Source organism: Solanum lycopersicum, chromosome 11 (assembly GCF_036512215.1).
Source record: "Solanum lycopersicum chromosome 11, SLM_r2.1".
Classification (NCBI taxonomy): Eukaryota; Viridiplantae; Streptophyta; class Magnoliopsida; order Solanales; family Solanaceae; genus Solanum; species Solanum lycopersicum.
The window spans coordinates 828,557-856,194 of NC_090810.1; the positions used below are offsets into that span (position 1 = coordinate 828,557).

At 28.2% G+C, this 27,638-nt stretch overlaps 4 protein-coding genes across 5 annotated transcripts; 1 reads left to right on the forward strand and 3 right to left on the reverse strand.

Annotated features, from left to right (window-relative positions):
- Positions 1-3,210: 3,210 nt before the first annotated feature.
- Positions 3,211-4,290, forward strand: LOC101261867 (RING-H2 finger protein ATL78-like). Its single transcript, XM_004249817.5, has one exon. The coding sequence runs from the start codon at positions 3,300-3,302 to the stop codon at positions 3,957-3,959; it is 660 nt and encodes a 219-aa protein (XP_004249865.2). The 5' UTR covers positions 3,211-3,299; the 3' UTR covers positions 3,960-4,290.
- A 5,621-nt stretch (positions 4,291-9,911) lies between these two features.
- On the reverse strand, positions 9,912-12,846 carry LOC101262163 (actin-7-like). Its single transcript, NM_001321306.1, is given in 6 exon segments — positions 9,912-10,308; positions 10,388-10,456; positions 10,562-11,175; positions 11,259-11,652; positions 11,778-11,848; positions 12,693-12,846. Coding segments are annotated over 4 exon segments (1,134 nt in total). The 5' UTR covers positions 11,838-11,848; positions 12,693-12,846; the 3' UTR covers positions 9,912-10,308; positions 10,388-10,390.
- Positions 12,847-16,027: 3,181 nt separating this feature from the next.
- Positions 16,028-19,126, reverse strand: LOC101262470 (fibrillin-5, chloroplastic). 2 transcript variants are annotated; one of them, XM_004249819.5, is made up of 7 exons: positions 18,815-19,122; positions 17,850-17,965; positions 17,369-17,491; positions 17,134-17,232; positions 16,986-17,030; positions 16,394-16,467; positions 16,028-16,221 (listed from the first exon to the last, which is right to left on the reverse strand). In XM_004249819.5, the coding sequence occupies exons 1-7, from the start codon at positions 19,053-19,055 to the stop codon at positions 16,149-16,151; spliced, it is 771 nt and encodes a 256-aa protein (XP_004249867.2). In that variant the 5' UTR covers positions 19,056-19,122; the 3' UTR covers positions 16,028-16,148. The 2 variants fall into 2 exon arrangements, with proteins under 2 accessions (XP_004249867.2, XP_010312461.1); XM_010314159.4 differs by lacking the exon at positions 16,394-16,467 and having other exon boundaries at positions 18,815-19,126.
- Positions 19,127-20,346: 1,220 nt separating this feature from the next.
- LOC101261286 (WAT1-related protein At1g68170) lies at positions 20,347-26,080 on the reverse strand. Its single transcript, XM_010314160.4, has 8 exons — positions 25,731-26,080; positions 24,095-24,157; positions 23,150-23,266; positions 22,601-22,853; positions 22,336-22,494; positions 21,521-21,672; positions 21,039-21,181; positions 20,347-20,625 (listed from the first exon to the last, which is right to left on the reverse strand). Exons 1-8 carry the CDS (start codon positions 25,928-25,930, stop codon positions 20,588-20,590), a joined length of 1,125 nt encoding a protein of 374 aa, XP_010312462.2. The 5' UTR covers positions 25,931-26,080; the 3' UTR covers positions 20,347-20,587.
- Positions 26,081-27,638: the final 1,558 nt, after the last annotated feature.

Consider the following 27,638-nt stretch of genomic DNA (forward strand, 5'->3'; position numbering starts at 1 on the left):
GAATCAAAGAAAGTCACACTAACACTAGCTACAAACATATAAAATGTTCGATCAAATCTTAGCTCGAATCATACTTACACTAGCTAAAAATATTTAAAATTAAATTTTATTGCAAAAAGAATCAATCAAGGATTTGGTGTTTTCTTTTTTCATGGAATCTTCGACAGGATTATTTGTGAAAAAAATTTAGTATATTTGTAAATGATCGTAAAAAGTACTTTAACTGATAATCAAATTCAAGATATTTAAAAAATAATATTTGAAAATGATTATCATCAACATAAAACTTGTTTGAATTTCATAATTTAAAATGTATCACATAAATTAAGACGAAGCATAATTGTTGCTTTTCTTACTATATTCACTTTGTATAATTACTCTAAATAATTAGTGCATAGAAGCTAACTGGTTCTAAGAAATCGTTTGATATAAGGTATAATAATTTTTGAATTAAATGGAGAATTATCTTGTCTTATGCTTGGTTGAAGGTATTACGTAATCTAGAGATTATTTATCTCACCATATATGCTTGTTGCTTTTGTTAATATATTCAGTTTGTATAATTACTCTAAATAATTAGTGCATAGAAGCTAAATGGTTTTATATAAGAAATCGTTTGGTGTAAGGTGTAAGATATAATTAAGATATAATAATTTTTAGATTACATAATGGAGAATTATCTTATCTTATATTTGGTTGAAGGTATTATGCAATTTAGAGATTATTTATCTCACCATATATATGTTAATGATGAGATAATTATCTCGTATACATGATAGAATAATTTATCGCAAAAAAACTTATTTCAAAATAATTAATTTTAAAATAACTTATTTCCAATCGAACGATCCGACAAGCAATGAGTAAAAAATTGCCTCTTTCACTTTGTCCTTTGTTTCAGTCGCTTTTTGCGAAAATATGAGATATTATTATAAAATAAACATTAGTGCTTAATTACCACAAAATATTGTACAGTAAATGTTTATAGACCACAAAAATTTTCAAGTGGAGCCAAACAGTACTTCTTCTCTTATTTATTTTTCCCACTATATTTGATATTCAAAAATTATATTGAAACCTCAATTAAATTTGACGCAAATTACAAAGAATCCATCCAATTATCATTTTGTTTAATGCTTAGTTGCCGCTGATTAATTCATTTCTAGAACAGAGTCTTTAGATGCATCAAATATAAATGAGAAATTTAACCTCTCACAAATATCAAGATTTTAAAATTCAAAACTTTTTTCATATTTTAAAATGTTATATATAATAGTTAAGATATATGAAATGATACGGGGAGTATTTTTTTTATAAAATAAATAAAAAAGAACTATATCGCCCATTTTAAATTGTTAGTCTTATTTTTCTTTTTAGTCTGTTATCTTAGATATCATAGCTAATTTAGTAGCTCCAGAAGCATATGTAAAAGCTCGTAATGAAGGGTGTGATCTTGTTCCCGAAGATAATAAAATTATTCGCAAAGCCCGTATAACAAACTTGCGAAATGAATTAGTTTGCCATGAAAAGATTTGTCATTTTTTGAATAAGTTAAAGTCCAAAAATCATCATATAATAATCTAGAAATTGCAATTTGCAATAGAAAAGAAATAAGAGAGGTTTTTGACTAGGTAATCTAGTATCTTTATGCATTAAGGTAATTAATTCGATCATTGTGATCGACTCTACTATAAATTTCCTGAGCACATTCTTCGTATATTTGTGGCAATTGAAATTTTTTGCATAAACAACCAAAAATCTTAAAGGGAAGCTCCGTCCTTTCTTTGACAATTTCATAATTCTAATGAACACCAAATTTAAAAAATTATATATTTTAATACATTATAAATATTTTTAGTATTTTAATAAATCACGCGACTCAAAATTTATTTATTTTCCTGAACTTCTAATCAGAGGCAGTAATTAATTTTATACCCATTATAATCCTAAACTGGTTAGTGATATAGGGCTAATCCTAAGATTTGTCTCTCATATTATTCGATGATAAAGATTCACTATTTGTCTTATTGATACAAATTTAGAGAAATGGATACACTGTATACACCTTTTTCACCACACTATTTGTCTTATATTTTTACTATTAATAGGTTGGTTGTTATCTCATTAAGCCATTCTATAAAGTTGGCTTTTTAAAATTAATAAAAAGGTGCAATATTAAAATTAAAATCCATTAGAGAGCACACTTCAACACACACTATATACTAAACTAACCCCACCCCCTCTATTGATATATAGTTTATCAAAAAGCTATTTATATATATTACTGATATACAAAAGTATACATTTTCCATGTCATAAGGAGAAAAGGAAGCTTCCTGCTCCCTTCTTGGGCTGTATGTATGGGCCCAAAAGAGCATTTGTTTTAGAAATATGGGCCCCTCAGTTATGATGCAAATTCCACGTGGCTGACTACTCCACGCTAAATGTGGGCTGGGCCCATCTTGAGTAGATAGCCCATTAGCATACACACATAATATATATATATATATATATATTAGTGGAGTATCCAAATTGGAAAGGCAAAAATTATTGATACTAAAGATTAGTTATACCATTCTACTTTCTCATGCTATGTACTACTGTTGTACGTCGCCATCTTTAGCATCCTCACTATTCGATTTAATTTGAATTCACGTTCGAAAAGTCTTTACGTAAGAGTGAATCGCTCTTTAATAAAGATGACGGTATATTCACAATATATTTAGTAGCTTTTGACATGGAAACTTAACACTCGTAAACATGACAAGAGTTTCACCACCAACACAATAATAACATTATTAGTGTAATTCTACAACTGATTTCTAAGGTAGGTAAGGTATACGTAATCGTGATTTTATACCTTTATGAGGTAGAAAGGTTGTTACTAGTAGACCTTCACTCAAAAAGATATAATTAAGATAAGATTAAAAGAAAAATAACGACAATATAATAACAGGATACATAAAGCAAATGAAATAACAGCTAAGCGAGTAATAACGTTTGGATCTCCACCATTTCTCTTATAAAAAAAAATGCATTTTGTGGGTATTTGTAGTGGTTAGATAGAAGTAGAGCTAGTTAATTAATTAAAAATGTGGGTTGAGAAGTCTTTTAAGTATTGTTTAATGAAGGAAAATAAACTTAGTAATTATAATAATTATTCTTTCATTATTGGCCCATAAAGTACATCTTCTTGCCCTATAAATTAGTCCTAAGCAACTACCAATTACATTATTCATCCAACCCCAACAAACAAAACACAACACTTCAAAGAAAACACACACTAAACAAAAAAGTCCATGGCAACTATAACTTCCACTTCATTAATTCAAGATTTCATGAAAAATTTCCAATATTCAAGAAGACTACTTCTACCAGCCACCCCACAACAAACAGATCTATCACAAGGGGACACCACCAATACATTTGATGCACATGTTGTGATGGTACTATCAGTACTATTATGTGCTTTGGTTTGCTCACTTGCCTTGAATTCAATCATAAGATGTGCACTAAGATGCACTAGTTTGGTATCAGAGTCAGACTCATCATCATCGATTTCTACAAACATTTCAGCAACGACGAAGCTTACAAATAACGGGATCAAGAAGAAAGCCCTCAAGACTTTTCCAATCATAACATACACTACTGAGTTGAAACATCCAGGTCTCGATTCTGAATGTGTCATTTGCTTATCAGAATTTGTTGCAGGAGAGAAAGTTAGGGTTTTGCCAAAGTGCAACCATGGGTTCCACGTCCGATGTATCGATAAATGGCTCAATTCACACTCTTCTTGCCCTACTTGTAGACATTGTCTCATTGAAACTTGTCAAAAAATTGTCAATGGTGGTAGCTCTAATTCAACTACAATTTCAAACCCTCAAGAAGTAGCACAAGAAATTATTATAAGGATTGAACCTCTACAACGTGAAGGTGTGGTATCTAACCATCAACATTAGGTATAGAATAATTAGTGTAGTGGCTAGAGTTCAATTGATTGATATGTTATAACATACACTCAATTAGTAACTTTGTAGTAATCAATTCAGTTGATTACAAGATAGAGAATTGAACCCTCACCAATAAGGTGAATGTTTAGATAGTCAACCAACTGATTTGCTAAGATTCTACAGTCTTTTTTAGTTTTTTTTTAAAAAAAAAAATCTATTTTGAGAAAAATTAGCTAGGTTGCAAAAGCCAAAAGGCCAATGCTCATGTAGGTTTTCAAGGGGTTCGTTAGTTTTGGAAATTGTATCATCAATTGTATATAAATTAAATCACTTTACTAAAGTTCTTTTTCCTATTAGAATTAAATTGTATTAATTTATTATTTATCAACACTATGAAAAGCAAAATCAAGGAGAATAAAAATTTAACAAGTAGGGGTTCAATTATCTTTTAAAATATTCCATGATGAAGAATAAAGAACTGTTAAAATTCAGCAGGATATAACGAATTTTTGGAATCTCACAGGGCTTATTATTTCTAAATCCAATTATTTTTCCATTTTGGGATTTTCACTCTTGTGCTACTATTACGACAAATCACAGTTTTTAGTGGCAATAAATATATATATATTAACAAAGAGTTCGCTAAATTCTTTATCGATATTAGTTAATTATTATTGAATCCAATGTTACTATAGAATTTTGAAACATTTTGTAAATGTGTTAATTTGTTTGTTTTTAGCATTTTCACCTCCCTAACATATAGTTTACAATTTTTAATATTTGTCTATATTATATACAAATATTTTTAAAATAACTTACGTATTAAATACAACAAAAATAAATAAAATAAAATCCATTTATTTTTCTTTCTATCGAACACACCTTTTATCGGTGTGGTGTGCGGGTATGGGGTGGCATTACAGTAATAATAATGATAAAATTAACTAAATTTTTTATGATACGGTAAAGTGGATAATTATTAACTAAAGCAAAGTGCTTAACGATGGCTTAAATAAACTAAATACTATATTAAAATCAGGTTGAAAAAATTAAAGAATATCTTAGAAGATCCCCAAGAACGAATTAAAATTGTAGTACCACTGCACCAAAAACCATTTTTAGCAGAACTTAATTAAAGCAATAGTTTAATTGTTATTGAAGTATTTATTTTGGCGAAAATTAATTTTTTTTATAAATATTTTTAAAATTTATAGCGATACTAAATTTAATGACGATTAACTAGTGTTGGTAAATGTGTTAGCACTTAGCACTCTTTATTATAATGTGAATATTTATTATCGCTAAACATATTTTTATTATAATGCATGTTGATTCTAACGTTGGAATGATTAGACTCAAAAGCAGAACTAAAATTTTAATTTTATGAATTTTAAATGATAGTATTCAAGTTCTAATTTTAATATTTATACATTTTTATGATTTATTAACATAAATATATTATTTGAACAAAGTACGTTGATATCCATCGAATTCACGTGCACAATGTTATCTCCACCCTGATAAGACTAATAGGAAAATTAAGGTATTAACTGGACAAGAATTTACTCTTATATTAATGTTATGTTATGTGATTAGACAAATCACCAAAAAAAAAAAAAGATATATAATTGCACTATATCAATTATTAAAGCAAAATAGTCAAGTCCACTGATAGTTTTAGCCAGTGTTAAGAAGCAAAATTGGCTATCTATTAATGTGAAATAATTTTGTTTTTAATTTTAATGAATTATTCATCATGTTTCAACTAAAATTGAGAAAAATAAAAATTTCAAGTCAACTCATGTGTTTCTGCTATTGGGATAAATTTTTCCTAGAGGAAATCCACTTTCTAATTATTATATTTTATGTATTTAAATGTCTATCTCACTTCTCATTATAATATCTAAAATAAACTAATTTTTTTAATAAATATGATATATATCTTTTATTTACTAGGTATTTGGAAGAATTTAACAAAGTAATTAAATATATACTCCTTTTCTAGGGTTAAGAATAGTGTACATGTTTAAGTTTCGTAGTGGGGATGGGGCGTAGTAAAAATATATTAATTATCCTAAGTGGATAAATAATTTAAATTTAATGAGTTATGCTATTATTATTATTTTTTATTTTATTTTTTATTATTATTATTATTATTATAAAACTACTTATACGATTGAAATAGGTCCGACAATTCATATCATATATGAAAATGGTTCAATTCTGTAGGCAAGAAATTGCAATTCAAATCCAAATGGTTGTTTTTTATGATTGCTTTTTAAAATTCAATTTCGAAATAATCTATTTTGTTGTTTTGAAGTTTTGAAATCATGAATAAGAATTTATTTTGTAGTTTTAATTTTGAAATTATGAATTAGGATTTTATGTTGTAGGAAGACATCAGATATATATGCTTTGTGTTGAACATGATACTAGTTTTAATTAAAAAATAAATGGTGAATCTAATTTTTATTTGAAAAAAAGTTTATAAATGCCATTCAACCAACTAATTTATATTTATCGAAATATACACAACATATACATTAGAAATCCAATAGATCGTGGCTTTAATTAATTCAATCGTCAAATAATATAATCACCACTTTTAAGTATATGAAATGGGAGCTGAATAGGTATGCACAAATGTCTTATCAATAACATAGTATATAGTAACTTGTGGTAAAAGGTGATTTTTGTTTCATGCAATTATAGTATGTATGTTTTTGCATCTATATAAGTACTAGGGCAATTAGTACACTAGCAATATTGGATCAAAGACTATAGGATAAATTAGTATAGCATGATATTGATAGTGTTTAGCACATACAATACAACAATAAAAAAAAATTGTTATGTACTCATCCACCCCTTCTTACTTCGAAAAAGCCGGAATACCTTAACTATTTTTTTTTTTATTGATCTAGAGTCCTCTTTTACTCGAGACTAATAAAGAATAGTGTAAAAATATTCACATGTTGTCTATCCACTGTACACCTTTTGTCCAATTGATTTGGATTTGGATGCCTCCTAGGTTTTTAGCGCGCAACATGTGATGCATAGATTAGATAATTTACGATTTAAATAAATAATGATAAAGGAACAAATCACAAATCAATTATCTATTTTTGAATCTAAACGATTTGTCTTATTATTTATTGCATAATAAGATAGAATCTGTACGATTGATTACAAGAAACATTTATACAACAAGATCAAGCTGGAATTTTGCAAATTACTCTTCCTTTCTGTTTTAGGATGATTTATAATGATATTATCTTTAATGTGATTCCTAAATATCCAAACTGGAGTCAAAAAATGGTAAGATTGTATGTATTGCTCCACCAACTCTCTGTGGAGGATTCCGTAAAGGTTTCATAAAGAAATCGTCCGAAAATCATATCATTAAAATATTCATAGACTAACACATACAAAAATTGAGAAAATTGCTTGATTTCAGTAAATTGACCCGTAAACATCCAAAATGAACTTTAAAAATGGTGAGATTCTATGTATTGCTCCCTCAACTCCCTACATAGGATTCCGTAAGGGTTTCGCAAAAAAATTATCCGAAAGTCATACCACCAAAATACTCAAGGCTTAACACATACGAAAAACTAAGAAAATTATCTAAGTCCTATAAATTGGTCCCTAAATATTCAAAATGAATCCTAAAATGGTGAAATTATACGTACCGCTACCCCAACTTTCGACGGAGAATTACGTAAGCTTTTTTCCTAGTAAAATCTCATGAATACTCGCCTCCTCCTAAATTCGCCCTTTTATGACAGTAATTTACTTTGCTAACAGTTACTCAAAAAATGAACTTATAATGAAGGAAAATAAAAGTATATATAAAACAAAGAAAGAGAAATATTTCATGTGTTTGTATTTTGCTTCAATCAAAAGAAAAAAAAAACAATGATTCTCTACTCTTCAAAGTTACGAAACAAAGGTTATATATGAGGATAATTAAATTGCTTTCTTTACAATACTCTCATATGGTAAAATTAGTTTCTAAGTCATATACTTTTATGTCCATTATACATATAGAAGTGTCTACTACGTTTTCCACCATAGTGCTCAAGGATAAATATTACATTTTTAGCTTCAATTAATTAACGATAATAATTTAATTATCTTTAAATATGTATTTTTAGCGGCGATATATATCTCTAAAGTCTTTAGTGACATTGGATTCAATATAAACTAACTTATGTCTGTAAAGATTTTAGCACTGACTATTACTATGTATTTTGATTGCCTCTAAAGGCTAATTTTATCACGCAATCCGAAAGAATCAATTTCGTATTTAACTTAACAAATTCAATTCGCAATTTTGGTGCAGTAATAACCAACTAATGCTTCATTTTGTGATCTCTAATAACTTGGTTTTACTAAAAGAAGAAAAAATAAATAGATAAAATAATCATTGTAACAAAAATGATCTTTAACAGTATTTCATTAATGAATTTATCTTACTTATCGATAAATATGTATTTTTTAGGAGCAATACACACTCTTTGTAAATACTCCTAAAGTTTATAGTAACATTAAATCTAATGACAACTAACTAATGTCGATAAAAACTTTAGCACTTTTTCTTAATATATATATTTGTCAATGACATTATTACCGCTAAAAATTTGTTTTTGTCGCAGTAAATAAAGGCAACATAGTTGGGCTTGCTTAAAAGATGAAGTGTTCTCAACATGCTATTGTTGGGTTCAATAATGTTTCATTGATAAGACAATCAACAAATTGATATCATATACATTAATTTAGTGGTAATATATAGAAAAGTAATGATCCAAAACACTTATTTAATGTACTATATTTATATTGTAATGTTGAAAAGTTCAAATGTTCATCTTTAATTAACAAATAAAGCACATGGAAAAAGTCAGTAAATGAATTTATTTAGCTTTAATCTTCTAGTTAAAGAGAATAATCAAAATGTGTGCTGACCATGTCTGAAAAGATTGGTTACCCACTGATTTTGCCAACTTGATACACTCAAGATTACCCCTACTTTTATTTTTAAAAAAATTTACCCCAACTTTTATTGATGCTAACTACTAGAGTGTGTGATTGTTTAGGGGGGACCCCAAATCTTATGTGTTCATCGTTGTTAGAGTTTATTGGTGTTTCAGTTAGCTCTTAGAAAATCAACGTTACTTCGTTAGAGGTCTCTGTCCATTGCTATTTTAGATATTGAATATCTTATATATCGAATTTAAACTCGTGACACGCATCTAATTTTATTTGAGTTGGTTTCGGACCATTTCTTTAAAGAGAGAAAGGGTCTATCATGTACAGCCGTGTTATCTTTAATTAGTAGTATTAAATCAAACCTTTTATTTACTTTGATTAAATAATGGCCTTTTTTATTATTATTATTAAAAAGTAAAGATAAAATTGCAACCTTTCCACATGAACACCTACCAAGACATAAATATATTATTATATGATTCAAGCATCTTCCAGAATATTTTGTGTCTCCAATTAATTGCGCAGGCATTTGAACAACATTCTTTTGTTAGAGTTGGGAAAAAAAGCTAGGTTTGTGACGCATTTTTTAATCAGAAATTTTAAATTTAAATTTTAAGTATGAAAAGATTTTTGATTAAGAGTGTTGCCCCCTCATGATTATTATTATTTTGGTTGTAATTCCTTCTTATCGAAGTATAATGACACTGGTGACAAGTGGAGAAATTGTTATAATTGAAAAAACATTGGCCTAACAAGAAATGAATTATCCATATGGCCAGTTAGTCCCATCACAAACAAAAGCCAAACTCAATTAATTCACTCCCAAATTCAAACGAGACATCACATGTATTACGCCATAAAAGGATGTCGTATAGTGGATGAAACTTTTTGCGTAACCAGAGGTTTCGAATTCAAAACCTTTGGCTTTAACAAAAAAACGCAATGAAGAATAGGACAAACATATGAAAATAGCACTTCACCACAGAAAACGTAATCCTCACATCATCCACATAAACTACAAAGCTGATTTCCAAAGTCTGAAAATACTACAAAAATTCTCATTCAATAAATATCGACATATTTGTTCCCAAGTTTTTTTTTTAAAAAAAAAAAGTACCATAGGATAGCAAAACAAAGAAAATGAAAGATAAAACCCCAACAAAATAATAAACAACAACACAATCACTCTCCGCAACTACAAACAACCTAAGAGTTCAAGTTCAAGTTCAAATTCAAGAAGGGATATATCTCCTGACAAAAGAGGCTTGTACTGGAAACATGAAATAGTATCAGCAGTAGTACAATGTTTTAATTGCCCTTCTTTCATAGCCCCATCTCAAAGACTTGCCTAACAGCAGACCCGAGTTCACTGTGGACGATAACATAATAGCTTTAGCAGGAGAACATAAAAAGGAACTCGTGAACAGAAGTAAAAATAGCAGCAGCACCTTTTAGAAACACTTCCTGTGGACAATGGATGGACCAGACTCGTCGTACTCGCCCTTTGAAATCCACATCTGATCAAGAATGGAATAAGTTTAAGTTAGCAACAACGTAGTACAAAATGCAGTTTAATATGGCAAAAGTATATGCAAGAGAAGATTAAAAAAACAAAGACTTGCCTGCTGGAAGGTGCTAAGTGATGCAAGGATGGATCCTCCAATCCAGACACTGTACTTTCTCTCCGGTGGAGCAACAACCTTAATCTTCATGCTGCTGGGAGCCAAGGCGGTGATTTCCTTGCTCATACGGTCAGCAATACCAGGGAACATGGTTGAACCACCACTGAGCACAATGTTACCGTAGAGGTCCTTCCTGATATCAACATCACACTTCATAATAGAGTTGTAGGTAGTCTCGTGGATACCTGCAGCTTCCATACCAATCATGGATGGCTGGAAGAGGACCTCTGGGCAACGGAACCTCTCAGCACCAATGGTAATAACTTGTCCATCAGGCAATTCATAGTTCTTTTCAATGGAGGAGCTGCTCCTGGCAGTTTCAATCTCCTGCTCATAGTCAAGAGCCACATAGGCAAGCTTTTCCTTCATGTCGCGGACAATTTCCCGTTCAGCAGTGGTGGTGAACATGTAACCTCTCTCGGTGAGGATCTTCATCAGGTTATCAGTTAAATCACGACCAGCAAGATCCAAACGAAGAATGGCATGCGGCAAAGCATAACCCTCGTAGATAGGGACAGTGTGACTCACACCATCACCAGAGTCCAACACAATACCTGTCAAAAGACACTCATAATGTCAGATCAAAAACAACTTTCCAACAAGGGAAGATTCGGATCATGAGAGTACTAATACTAACCAGTTGTACGACCACTAGCATACAAGGAAAGCACAGCCTGAATAGCAACATACATAGCTGGAACGTTGAAGGTCTCAAACATAATCTGGGTCATTTTCTCTCTGTTGGCCTTAGGGTTGAGAGGTGCTTCAGTAAGCAGAACAGGGTGCTCCTCGGGGGCAACACGAAGCTCATTGTAGAAAGTATGATGCCAGATCTTCTCCATATCATCCCAGTTGCTGACAATACCGTGTTCAATTGGGTATTTCAAGGTCAAGATACCCCTCTTGGATTGAGCTTCATCACCAACATATGCATCTTTCTGACCCATTCCAACCATAACACCAGTGTGGCGAGGACGACCAACAATGCTAGGAAACACTGCTCTAGGGGCATCATCACCAGCAAATCCAGCCTACATTCAAACAATCCAATTATTCACCAAAAAAATCAGAAACATCTCAAGAATATAACAGAACACGTTGTTCAACTACCGTGAGTCGGTAATTGTAAACCAAAGTAAAAAAAATAAAGACTGACCTTCACCATTCCAGTTCCATTGTCACAAACAAGGGGCTGAATATCCTCACCGTCAGCCATTTTCTATTCAACTGCCAATACAAACAACGGATTAATAAGCAATTCTAAATCCAGTCCAGATACCTAGTCAGCAACATAGGTAGATGATTTACAGATAAGACAATATCCCAATACAGATGTATCTTAAAACTCGGACGTCAAACCTATCGATCAAGCATATCAAAATGACAATACATTGGATACTTGGCAATCAACATCCCAACATAGATAAAAGAGGGAAATCAAAAGTGAAAATATCTTAAAACTCTATGATTCAACTATCAATCCAGTAAATCCAAATGACACTGCATCACGTACTTCTCGCTCTATAACTTACTTCTCCTCGATCCAATCGGAGACAAAAAAGCAAAAAAGCAAAACCCCTCAGTCACTCCACACTCATTTTCAACTAAGCTACATCTCATTGAGATACAAAGTAATCAAAAGGCCAAAAGGACATAATCAATTTCAGTTCCAACGAAAAAGAAGGCTTTTTTCTTCTATTTTTAACAAAATTTATTCATCAATCACCACAAGAGAGCTACAGAACACCATTCAAAACCATTTGAACTATAATCAAACAGTAGATCAAGGCAAATCCATAGCAGATCAACCTCAACATAGATCCACTTCATCAGATCCAGAATTATATTAGCTCAACCTTCAAATACTTGATTCACTACATCTAACTAGTCAATCCAAAATATAAAAAATACCCATTTCAGATAAACAAATTCAATCTCTTTTACCACTTCCATAGATCTCAAAACATAATCCCCACATGCATCTCACAATTTTCTTTACATTTTCACATAGCTCAATCCATCAAAAAATCAAAAAAAAAAAACGAATAAGAAAGACCAGATCTTGACTTACCGGGAACTGAGAGGAGATCGGAAAGTGGTCACCGTAGATTTAGCAAAGCAACCGGAGATTATGGCCGGCGGCTTCGAAGACTCTGTTTGGGGAAACGAGATATACAAAATGAGGAATCTTAAGACTCTAGGGGAAGCTTATTATATACAAAAAAGAAAAAAGAGGGTTTTGAAATTTAAATATTTTTTTAAAAAATATGATTTTTATTTTTTAATGAAAATAATTAATTACTGCAGTAAATATTTGGTTGTAGGAATTTTTGAATTTGAAATTTAAAAGTGCAACAACACCAAAATGACAAATGCTAAAGTTTTCAAAAAGGACAAGCTTTTTTCAAATCATATATTATATGGATACATAAATAATAGTAGTAATTGTTGGACTAGTAAATTTAAGGAATTATAAGAGTAGGTGAATTTTCTTTTTTCTTTTCTATTATTTTTTCTTGATAGAGAATGCAAAATAATATCATATTTTGAAGAAAAAGATCATCATTGAAATACTAAGGTCTTGTAAGTTCGAATTTTGAAAAATTCATAATTCAAATTTTATTTATTAAATATGTTTTCTTATTTATTAAGGGGTCATTTTATAAAATGTACTAAAAATATATGATATATGTTTTATGATATTATAGACTACATATATTAGTTATACATTAATACGATTTATGACTAACATGTGACAAAATTATTGTATTGATAATACATGTGCTATTAATATAGGATATATGGTAAAAGATTAAACTGACTTTAATACACACCAAATCAAATAGTGAATAAATTTATTCAAAAACTATTGATTTCAGCATTATTGATATACTTTATGAAATAATATCTTTATGCATTTTATCAAACAACTCTAAAAATGCAATTGTTTTTATCCCTTTTATTTGTCAAGTTTAAAGGAATTCGATCTATAACAAAATATTAACATAATTTAGACTTTTAAAATATATGCTTTTTCTTCTTTTGTGTGAAAAGATGTTTGTGTAAGCTTTTCAATGCGTAATTTATATTGTATAGAATAATTAAAATTGTATTTGTAAAGGCTCTGAATGCTTATTCATCTTAAATTATCTTTTGTAAAAAAAGTTTTTAAATTTTAAGCATATGCAAGAATTTTCAAGGAATATTATTTTCATGTTAAGATGTTAGCAATAATTTTTAGCATTAATGTCAAATGGTTTAAAATAATTGTCAAATATAAATATATTCATTTTAAATGCTGAAATGACATTAATTAATATATTTTATTTATATAATAATATTTAGTCCTAATTTATTTGAATGTTGTATTTTGTATCGAGTATGTTTTTAAAAAAAAATGTGCAAAACCAAAACACTGCACTTGAATGATCATTTAGAGGATAAAAAGAATCAAAATAATTTTTACTAAAACCTTTTCAACAGGTAGATAACTATATAAGAAATTAAATTTAAAATATTAACTATCTAAAAGAACTCAAAAATAATCTAAGTTCATGCCCATAGAGCTCCATTTATCGGAAAACACTTTCAATTAATAATTTTTTTATATATATTAATTTCTCAAATTTAATATCTCTAATTAAAAAAATTAAATTTGCACATTATATTTTTTAATATAGTAATAAAATAAGATATCAATAAAAGGAAACTTGCTGATTCGAATTCAATAAAAGTGAGAAAGCAAGGGAAGTCATTATTGAATGACAACTATAAAATATTTTGTGAAATTTTATAAAGTCTAAAAATAGAAACTTTTTAAATTTTTATTTGTTTATTTAAATAGTTTGATAGGTGTAGGAATAATTTCAGCCATTATTATTAGGAGTTGTATATGATCTGTCATTTGACAACCTTTCAAGCACCTTCTTTTGACGTGTTAGATTTAATCTCAGCCGTTGGTTGTTCAACCTCCTTTTCACATTGACTTTTTCTTTTGAGTTTTAACTTTTTTAATTTTACTCTATAAGATTTGAAAGATATACCTTCCATTCTATTTTATGCATAATTATTATTATTTTATTAATAAAGTACACATAATACTTCACGATCCTAGTCATGTGATTTGATAAACTAGAAATATAAGTTTGATGATATTGTTTTGCGATTAGTTCATAATATTGTCATAACAGATAAATGTGTTTGTAAGCTTTGAATTAAAGATATAATTTCAATGAAAGTTATGTGAAGTTATTTAATCATCCAATTGAAAAGGCTATTTGGTATCTAAATATTTGAGTGAGACGTAAGAATTACATATCTTACTCGTTTGTGACTTTTACTTATTACTAAAGTTGATAAGTAGATATGAGAAAGATATATATGCATGTAAATCGTAATATAATTAAAATTGTTAGTAGGCGTTTGGTCATATGATACCATATCACGATTTGGTATTGTGAGATGGAATCAGCGTTTAGTCATGCGATTTTACGGTAATTATCATGAGATGAGATGTGATACCATATTCTCCAAAAACCATGATATGAAATCACATAGGAATACTATATCATGATTTGAGTTATTTTAATACAAAGTTGATCCATAAGTTTATATTCTGTTAAAACAACACCACATTTATATCTACTAACTATTTATTTCACATGTAAATAAAATGTATAATCACATCATTACTTTTTTAAATTTATTATTTTCACCGACATAAAATTTATTCTTCTTCTCAAGTACATATAATCATTTTAACTCACACTTCATGATTGTTGAGTAGTAAAATCTTGAAGACCCCGTGAAAGGTGTTCATTTTTAGTCAAATATATTGAAGAAATAATTACTTAAGTGGAGAATAAATAACTTTGTAATAATTTATTATACGATTTTATGATTTTTTATTTATTTGATAATATTAAATAAACAATTGGGGCTATTTAATAGTTTTAGAACTTATGAGATTATTATGTTTATGAGAAAATATACAACACCAAAATTCCATATCGCATGTCCAAACAAAACTACAATTTCATATCACGATATCATATCATAATTCCATATCATGATACCATATCCATGGCCAAACGGGCCCTTAATGTTGTCATTTTGTTCTTGAGTATATGTTGTTGGTTGTGCATTGAACACCTTTTGAAGTATGGTTGAGTTGTTGAGACGTGTAAAACTATGTAGATATATAGTCGATTTACAAAATAAAATTCAGTTAAACGAGTCAAATTTTAAAATAAAAAGTTCTCTTTCATTTAAGTTGTAACTGAAATCGAATTAAAGATGAATATCGCAGGAGAAAATTATCCCTTCTTTCGAGATACAAAATTATTAAACATGGTATACATAGATATATAATTTTGAGCATAATTAAATAAACAAAAAACCAACCAATAATAGAAAGGTATATGATTGAGAGAAAAATTGATGGACTATGAAGAGAAAAACTTGATGTATTTCTTCTATATGTAGTAAGGATTTATTAAAATTTACACATAAATAAATTGGGATTCAATTAATTAACCCTCTTCAAAACAAAAATGTTGCCCTTGTCATCTCTACCTATCCTCAAATTCTCATCAACATATCTGCATTTTCAAGATTAAGGATATTTTGCATGTATTTATATAAATATACATATAAAAAGACAGTATGGTGTATAGAAAAAGAAAAAATTGTACCCAAATAATATGAATAAACAGCTTATTTTAATACAAATATTAGTGATTGCTTCCGTTTATTCAATTCGCAAAAGGATACGTAATCTCAAGCCAACCTTGTGGGTTGAAGATGCCAAGAAGAAGATTGTAGTTTTTCTGAAATACGTTCATTAACTGTTCCAAACAAACTAAATCAATGTATATATGATATATAACACTTCTAAATTAATTCTTTATGAAACTAATGAATTAAAAAAAATTAAAGATTACATGAAAAAGTACTTGAAAAAAACCTAATATATTCTTTAGATCTACTTTTACCCTGACATAATCACATGTGCATGTTCTTTGTTAAACTATTTGCTTTATTAATTTCATTTAACAGAAGAAATAAGTTTAAAGTAGTTTTATTTTTACACTCAGGACTCGTTCGAAATAAAGAATAACTAATCTTTTATTTAATTTTAAGATGACTTTATTTTATATTTGATTGAGACGAAATCATGAAATATAATTTTTTTTGAAATTAGTTATTTCGAGATTATAAGGTTATTTCTATCTTATACTACAAATCTTGAAATAACTAATATTAAAATAATTTATTTCTCAATCAAACGAAAATAACTTATTTCTCGATTAAACGAGCTAGAATAATAACTTTTTGCCATGTCGGAAACATGATCAAACCATACCTGATCTGGTGTTATTCCAGAATTGTTGTAGAAAATGTCAACTCTCTAAAATTGAAAAATAAAAATCAAATTAAAAAAAAAGTAGAAATATGAAAATCAACAAAATTGTATATTCTTAAAAATATAATAAAAGGAGAGAAATCTTAACTGATTTTGATGCAATTTTGAAGGAAGCTTCAATCCTTAACTCTCCACTTAATAAACTTAATCCTCTGGCATTAAACTTAATCACATTCACAGCTTTTCCCTCCATATATCATCATTAAAATATTTGAAATTAGTCAAACTATGACAAAATAAAAAATACGTAATATTTCATTTTTATGCAAAATTTTAAAAAATAAAATAATTAAATCTCGTAATCTTAAATTAAAATAGCATACCTCAGAAATATCAATATTTTGATATAAATCCCCAAGTGTGATAAAATCTCTCAATCCTAATTTTGTCCTTCTTGATCCTAAAATACTTATTGTACTGTATATAAGCTTCCAATTTCCAGCCACCTACTCATAAACCAAAATCATTTATTCTAAATCAGAAATATACATGTAATTCAACTGTAAAATAAATAAAATATTTTTTTCCCCAAATTTATATGACACTTTTGGATTTAGAGATATAAAATAATCTGCGTTGATCATAATTTTTCATGTATCTATAAAATATTTTGAACGATCAATTATCGTGACTTATAGTATTTTGTATATAGTTTATAAATATAAGAATTTTATTTTTTAAAAATTTAAAATTTCCATGGGTAAATTCCTAGTTAAATTTAAATTATTTGATTATCGAAAAAAAAAAATGTCACATAAATTGAAACTACGGAAGTAATAATGGTATGGCACAATACCACATCACCTTATCTAGAGATAATGTTGGTTCAAAAGTTGGATTTTGAGATTCCAATTGCTTGACTAGCTCTTCTATTTCAATTTTCTTGTCCGATGATACTCCAAAAATTCCTCTGTTAATTCCTAAACAATATTTTCAACAAACAAAAAATAAGAATATATGTATTAAAAATATTTTCATATTTTAAAACAGTTTTGTGAGTCATTCAGTAGATAAGTTAATTACATAAAATACGTTTCATCTTTTATTTATACATATCAATTAGAATAAGTATGAATTTTACAATTTATTGAGGCTAATGTGTATGATAAAAGAAATTATTAGTTACTTAATAATATGCATAAAAATCCTTTTCAAAATTGACTAAAAAATGTTGGAATAAAAATATTTATCATGTATTCAATTGTTCAATTGAAATAGATCATACTTCAAATATTTAAATAAAAATTACTAATAAATTTAAATAAATATCTATGTATTATACCTAAAGTTAATAATATGAGGAATTGTTGAGAACGCGAAATAAAATAAGAATATTTCATTAAATTATTTTATCCTACTTTCTATATAGCCCATTAATAAATAAAGAAAAGTTTGTACATATAACCCCACCATTTAATACAAATAATGAAATAAAATATTTCCAAAATTTACTAACATTAATTTTTAAAATTATTATTTTTACCCCGCCTACTAAACAATCCCTAAAATACTAGACAAGACAACTAGCTCAATCCCTAAACATAGAGATAAAGAATCAGAGGTGCAGATTGGAGAGACTACAAAAGCCACATTATTTTCGCTAAACAAATTCAAAATATAAAAACGTAAACATATGAAAAAATTAACAAGAATCAATATCTACCAAATAAACATTATCATTTTCTACTATTTTTTTTTTTGATAAATCTCTTGATTCTGACTAGCTCCGCCCCCGACTAAAGATAGAAGAGAATGAAAAATTATATTACCTTGTAAGGCATCATATAGTTGAATCTTGATTTGGGAAGAAGTTGAATGTGAAATCTCAACATTACTTTGTTGTTGTTGAGAAGAAGCAAAAATGGTTCTTTCAAATCTTGAAATCTTGTTAAAATTTCTTGGAGAATTAATAATATTATTGTTTCTTATCATCATTTCAATGCTATTTGGCAATGGAGGAGACAGATGTGAAACTCTGATTTGAGGCTGAATTAAAGCCTTTGTTGCCATCTCTCTATGTTGTTTGCTCTTCTTATTTATTTTAGGCCTTTTTATGAAAGAAATATGAGAGATGTCTATCTTGTCCTTGTGGTTATGTTTTGACATACCAATTGTGATTTTTAATTTATTTTTGAAGAAAAACAAAAATAAAACATTATAGTGGTGTCTAGTGTGCATATTTTTCATAAATACATATATTTTGGGTTCATGAATTTGTTAAATTATACTTATTCGTTTCAATTTTGTATGATATCATTTGTTCTGACATGGTATTCAAGAAAGATATTTATGTAATTATATATTAATTTTATCAAAAATAAAAGAAATTTTTAAAATTCAAATTATTTCAAATATAAAAAGGTGACTTTGTTTGTTCGAAACGAAGTAAATAACATTTAATATACAGAGAAGTACTGTAAACACTTCTAAAATTAACATAAATTATTAATTTCGTTTTCGAACTATTGATATTCATTAAAACACCTTTGTACATTTCTAATGTGTCGCATGACATAGGAAGTAATTTCTAACTCTTAATAAAACAGCAAGAGAAGTGCTGAAAACACATTTAAACTTGGAGAAAATTAAAAGATATCTCACTCATTTTGTAAGATCGAAGTACATTCAAATTTAATTAATCATATAAAAATAATTTTAAGACTCGATAATAATTTAAAATGAAAACTAATAATCAACCTCAAATTTAAACCACTTGGATCTGTTTTTTCTTCATTTATTTGAGTTTTGGATTCCCAAGTATTAAACAAAGACACTGTGCCAGACTACATACTTATTTAATTGTGACCAGTACATATTTTTAATTTTTAAACTTGACAAGCCTCTTTAAATATTTATTATTCAACCACCCACCCAAGGGATTTTCAAAATAAAAAGGTTCCAAATTTGTAATTTCTAGGATAGTAATAAATATAATTTGGAGGACCAATTTGTTTTATTCAGATTCTTCTATACACTTGGTGATGAACTAATAGAGATAAACAAAAAGGTTAAAATCAAGTCATTTTCACACAAATGCTTATTTCTATGGAAGTTCATCACTTATATGTGGTCTAAGGTAGTATAAATAAATAAAATTATCTTCCATTTTATGACCAATAGTTGTACTGCCTCCTAAATTATACATGACTCTGGTTTTTTTAAACTCGTCTCAAGATATGATTTTGACAAAACGCTTTGATATTGCATATTAAACACATTTATTTGAGCTCGCTCAACAGTTTCTACTAATCAAATTTAAATTTCTAATTTACAAAATTAAACTTTGGAAGGCTTATCAATATTGATGATCATTATGTATACTATTTTCTTGGAATGCCCACTAATGGGGTACACATATTGCCTTACATGTTACAATTATCATTTAAGGTGGCTATATATGTAATATATATATATTGATAGTTCCACATTATATATCAAATGACAAAGTTGGAACTTTTTTTTTCCCCTTCATTTGCATGGTGTTGGGCCTCTTGGTAGTCCTAACTTTGTGCAAGAAATAGCCCACAAACACATTCCAATTCCTATTGAGTCAAGCCTTGCTTTATTGTTGAAGGAGTGTCTGCATAAGATAAAGTCTCATTAACAAGAAGTTGAAACAACAACATATTCAGTGAAATCGCACAAAGTGGAGTCTGAGAATTGTTAAGTGTACGCAAAATTCCAGACCTTACCACTACCTTTAAAATAGAGAGGTTGTTTCCGATAGATTAACAAAGAAGTTTAAAAAGAGTAAAGAATGAACTATGATTTTCATGTCATATATCTAAGGGATTGTTCATAAATTACTTTAGTTGTTAGGTATGTTTTACAATTAATGTCATAAAAGAAATTATGGGCTTCATATACTTTTGAGATGATAGATAAGAGAACAATTGTATTATTATCATCATTATATGAAAGAATTTATTTATTCAACCTAAACATGTATAGATTAGACAGTTAAATTAATAAAATTAAGTTAATTAATGTTACCTTGATCTTGATTAGGAGCTTCTAAATCATTTTTCTGCAAAGCTCCTTTGGATAATATAATAGCCTTTGAAGCCTTCATGTCTTTTCCTTTTCCCCATAGCACCACATACAACCCCATTATTATAAGCAATCCACCTAATATACTGTTCATAACCAACAAGTTAAGCAAGTAAGAAGATTTATCAAGGCTTTTACACTGTACAACAATTCAACAAATAACCAGTATGTAGCTAGTGTATAATCAATGTATAATTTGTATACAGTTATTAATGTATACATTTGTTATACACTAAGTATACATGACAACTACAAAGTGTTAGGACTAGATGTCATTTATACCACATATAAGTATGTTGATACTATATATTCAAGCAATTTTCATAATATATCATGATTATAACATCTAATTAACCACAAGTTGAAATATCAAACTATTAAATAAATAGGATATTTTTTTTTAAAAAAAAGATTTGAATAATTACCTTCCTAGATATAGGGTCTCGTTAAGAAACAATGAGCTAGCTAGTGCCACAAAAAGAAGGATTAGAGGGTTGAAGACTGAGACAAATAGAGGGCCTCTTTTCTGAGAGCACCATGTCATTAAAATCACCACAATTCCAGATCCTAAAGTTCCCTGCATAAAAAAAGGAACTATATATAATCAACAAACATAATTTGTCTAATAACACAAACATTTTATTATACTATATATATATATATATTGATGTTCATAAGTCGTTTCGAAGGTGTATCATATACAGTCTCTGTCACTACTAGAAATAGAGGTTCTTTCCATTGTGAATCAATGAAAATTTGTGTTATAAAAATGATTTTCCCACCCATTTTTTACCGAACAAATTCATTGAGCAAACGCATGGTGAGAAATAAATTTTCACTAAAATACTGAGAAGCACCCTAATTTTTTCCATGTGAAAAAAAAAAAAAAACACTTCTATTTGTTCTTTTCTCACTGATTGAATCAAAATATCTGAGGTAAAAGTCACTATACATTTTCAGTGGGAATATAGTGATATTTTAGTAGTGTCTACCCCACAAAGATAGAGACAAGCTCGCATAAATTTGGTCTACAGACCAATGTCTTTATCTTGCTACTTTATTGCCGTTATTTTGCTTTCTAGCCTGTTTTTTGGTTTTGCCTTGTGGCACCGAGGGTCTACTGGAGATAACCTCTCTACCACATAAAGGTATTAATAAAATATGTGTATATTCTACCTCTTTGACAGGATTACACTGAATATGATATTCGTTGATAAGTTAATTAACATTGATGACTTACGAGATAGAGAACAACAAATAATCTTCTGTCCCAACCAAGCCTCCATTGAGATACTTGTCTGTCAAAGCATAGTGCAAATAGGACAGACTGAATGGATCCCATTAGGCTCATCAATGCTGTGCTTGAGTAGTGACATGGATAGTTTTTACTTACCTTAGACTATTAACACATTGATCAAACAAAACAACAATAATTAGTCAAACATATATATAATTGCAAACAAATTCATTCCACTCATTTATTGGTAAAATGAAGTATAACTTACCAATAATACTATCCATAGTGAATAACAAATGCAAGAGGTGACAGCCAGTACAATTCCTAAAGCAAAAGTGCCACCAACTAACTTCTTATGTGTTGTTGATTCATTATCATGATGTAGCAAATCAATTTTGATAGGCCACATATGAACCTCTATTCCTTTGTATAATGTCAATAACATTGCTCCACCAACACATATCATTGTTCCCATTACCTTTGCTTTTCCACTTACTTTATCAAATGATAAATTCTCAAACCTAATCAACATTTTAAGGAAGGAAAAAAAATTCACCGTGTCAATGACAAAATTAGAAACTTATATAAATAGATTCACAATAATATTCAACATCGAAATAGAGTTAATTTAAACTCACATCAATATCGAAACTGTCAAACCTTTTCTCTATCACTAATAACTAGAATGGATGAATGTGTAATTAAGGCGCTATCAAGAACAATTAAGGTACTTTTGTCCTCCTCCTTCGAATGTTAGAGATTTTTCTTTTAGACACAAAAAAAAAGAATAACATAATAATAAAGTAAATAAATATACCTTAGAAGGACAGCTATAACAAAAGTCATTGCTGGGATAAGATTGTAAATTGCAGTTGCAAATGTTGCTGATGTCATTATCACACTTGTATAAAATAAAATCGAAAATAATGAACCCCTGAAATTACAACAATTTCATCACATCAATTTATTATTATCTCTAATTTCTTCTTCTAATTAACAAAAAATAAAAATACCTTTGCGTATCAACATTGTTATGTAGTAAATAATACTAATTTTTGTCTTACTATCACGATTACTATAATCATATGTAACATTTTCTAATTAAACATTAGAAAACAATTTTTTTTTAAAAAAATACTTTTTTAACGACCAAAAGGTATAGTCATAATATCAATTGGATATAACATGATACTTAAATGATGGCAACAATTGTTTTAAAACTATAATAATTGTATCCTTTAAAATATTCGTGTTATATAATGAGTTTTTTTTTTTAAAATAAAATAATAAAATATCATAAGCAGATATATTCTTGAGGACAGTGTAAATAAACTGAATGGACATCATAGTTAGTTAGTGACAATGTTTTTGGGAATTGGAATAAACATAAAGTTTTTTTCAAGATATCTATAATTTTATTGTATCTAAATAGATTGAACACCTTTTTAAGTTGATCGTTTATACTTTTTATGAACTAATTTAAGCCTCATTTTATAGTAGTTTTAAATTGATGCAATTTGTAGATTATAAGTACTATATATATATATATTGCTTGAGCCTTAATTAAGGAGTTACTGATTAGGATCTCGTGGTTTGAACGAATTTATCTTTTGTTATTTTTTAATTATAAATTTATGTGATGTTATGTAAGTGATAATGAAATTTTAAAAATATGAAAAATTTAGATCAATAAAAAAAATTTGTCGTATAAATCAGGACAAAACGTAAATAATTTGAAAGTCAACAGTTGAATATTACTTACCCTAGTAGTCCTGAGAGAAATGCTTGCACAATAACAGTCCAAGTTAGTTTTGGTCGCTTATTCCTAACAAAAAAAAAACAGTAACCAAAATTAATTCTTCTCAAATAAAATATTTTGAAATGTAACTCACAAATATACATACTAATCAAAAATATTTTATAAAATTTTACATTTTTAATAAACTAAGAGCTAAATCATACTATAAGATGGAGTATAAGTATCTCGTTGACACCAACATGGGTTGTGGGGATGATTTCCTTTTATTCTTAACTAGAGGTTTGAGTTCGAGTTTATAAGAATAAGATTTTTATATGAAAATATTGTGGTCGCGCAGTGCATGAATTTTAAATAATCGAGTCTCAATATGAATATCAAATCACCAAATGAAAAACTAAAGAAAGTATCTAATAAAATAATTCAAAATCCAATCACCGTTAATATAGGTCTTGGGTGCAATCCTTTATGAATAAAAAAAAATCTTATCAAAATATCATATTCAGAAATTGACTTTACAATACTCGAATCGAATATAACCATATATAAATAAAAGAAAGAAAGTATCTCATTGACTTCCAAGAACTCTCATGTCGTCAAAGATACATTTATCTTCACTAATAAAATAAAAAAAAAGGGGACAAATTAAAGAGAAGTATTTTGAAATTGAAAAAAATACTATAAAAAAGAGAATAAAAAGGACAAACATAATATAGTGGAGCAATAATTAAAAGTGCAAATAATAGACTTGGCGGGGTCAAAAGAGACAACTCAAAAAGTTAGGGGCAAATATTCTTTTCTCAACAAGTCATGTAGATGAACATATACACCCATAAGTTTTCATTTTGTACTGTTAAGTACCACTACTTTTAAAACTTTCTTTACTTGGAAAAGATTGTTTTAGATTCTTTGATTTATCTTTAATAAATATTTCATCTGTTTCATTTTATACGGTAACATCGGGTCAATGATCAAATTATTCAATTTTCTTAATCTTATCGTAGTTATACCTTAGCTATTTTACTAGGTATCTTCTATTTATCGGTATAAATATTGAATAGTTTTATTAAAATCTTTAAATTTTTTGAAATTAAATTTATATATATATATATATAAATATCATAAAACTAGTATAGGATACGAAATATCAAAAAAAATTAGTGGTCACTCGAAAGTCTTATTAACTTTTCAAATATTAATATTGTCACATGGAGTGGATCAATGGGAATATCATACTTTACTTTTGACATTTTTCTTGCATGATTAGTATTGTACTTAAAGTTATTATCTTTATGCCCATTTTATTAATTATGACTTAAATTGTTGTAAAATAAAACATTTCATAGGATGATATATAACTCTTATGATGTTTTCACAAAAAATCGTTTTTTAAAACTTCCATTTCTAACAATTTAACCAACCAAAAACGGAGAAAATAAGTTAAACATTTTCCTAAAAAAACAAAAACCTTATAACTTTATCTAGTAGTATTGCCATTTCTTTTATCCCTCGTACGAGCTCCCACCATTTTCCTCCCACTCGAAGCTAAAGGTCCTACTCCTGGACGACTATATAAATTCGATCTGAACGACTCTCTTGACATGAAAGGCAAGCAGATGATAAAAAACAAGTAATTACTTACCATTCAACAATGATAGCAATTGGAGCAAGAAATGCAGTAGCAAAAATCCATCTATAAGCAACCATAACTCTCATAGTCATTCCATCATCTGCTGCCACTTTTGACAATACAATATTTCCTCCTAATAATATTGCTGCCAAGGTCATTGCTCCAACATGTTTTACTCTTTCAAAACCCCTATAATTCTCAATGAAAGCCATTATATTTTACTAGAAAATTTGAGACTACTAATTAGTGGTACAAAAAATGAGCTATTGTTTGGCCCTTTTTATTAGAGAAATTGCGTGTTCATGCAGCACAATATTTTGTACTTTTTTTTTAAAAAAAAAAATAAAATTTCTTGCATGCATGCACCACCTTGTAGACAAGTCATGTCTTATTCTACTTTAATTTAATTAATTTTCATTTAATAAGTAAAAACTTTATGGTGGAATAGCTAGTCTTTTCGAAAGGGATCTTTACACTAAGCTTAATTTCAATATGGGACACTACTCCATTCCCTTGTATTGTCCATCTCTAATTACTCTTTAATTTTAATTTATCTATCTTATTTTAAAAATAAAATAAAAATTATTTTTTCTTAGTCTTGTTAATATATAAGATCTTAAACATATGTCATGAGTAGAAATTATTTTTTTTAAAAAAAATTCCCATACTTCAATACACATGTTTTCTTTAGTTGATTGACTCATAGGGCGGCCGTTGCTGGCGGCAAATGTTACCCTTTCCCGATGTTAATTAAGAGTAAGTACAGTAATTAATTATTAGTAACGTACAAAATAAGTGGTATTTTATGTACTTAATAGAATTATTTCTGTTTTAATATATGAAGTTTTTACATCATTAAAAAGTCACTTAATTTTTTTCACACATTTAATTTAAAGTAAGATACGTAAATCACTTCTAGGAGTGACACCACATCAAAAGAGATACTTAATATACTATATTTTTCTTTTACTGATAATCAAATTATTGTTATTCTATCTAAAGATTTTACAACCTTTAGAAACATTTTTATACATATAGCCTCAACCTTGACTATACAAAATAATTTTTTTTCAATCAAAGGGGATCAAAATCATCGATGCTATGATTTAAATTTTATGAATTTAATTTTAAAATATATTATATTCGGAATCTACCTTAGAATTAGTGAATCTATTAACGCATATGGGATTTATAACAAAAGTTCATCTTGATAAACGAACCCATAACTAATACACTAAGGTATGACGCTTTTTTACCCTAGTCTAGTAAGTATATTATCAATCTACATTTAATATAAAAAAAGTACATACAAAAGATTTAAAATACTAATTTACTAGTATAAAAAATATTTCCTTTGTCAAGTGTATAATTTAATTGATAAAAGCCCAAAAAGAATGGAAAAAAACAAAACATGGACATCTTTTTAGACATTGGGTATGTTGGTAGCAATTAAAAGCACATTTTTCAGTATGATCTGTATCTTCTATATGGGATCCCTTCAAAAGATTGGCAGTTGGCAAGGATATCTCTTGATTTGGTGTCCTTTTAGTAAAATTAAAAGGTAATCGATAATAACTTGATTCCAATCGATACTTATGTTTTTAAGCTTTGAATGTGCGTAAGTAGACATTTTACTCGTAAAGAATTAGATAAGTAAATACATACATCCTACTACTGATCTAAAAGATGCAGGCCCCGTAGCATCTCGAGTGTATTAGATACAAACGAAGGAGGTACTTCAAAAACATAGAGTTGATTTATATTCATACTAGTTTGAATTTTTCGATTTCCTTCTATACTCTGCTGAGTGAGTCGATTTCATTCGTAATTGCTTAATATTATTTCTTTATCATAGGACGATTATATCTATTTATTTAATTTTATATAAATTTATAAGTGTATTTATTTATATCTAAAAAT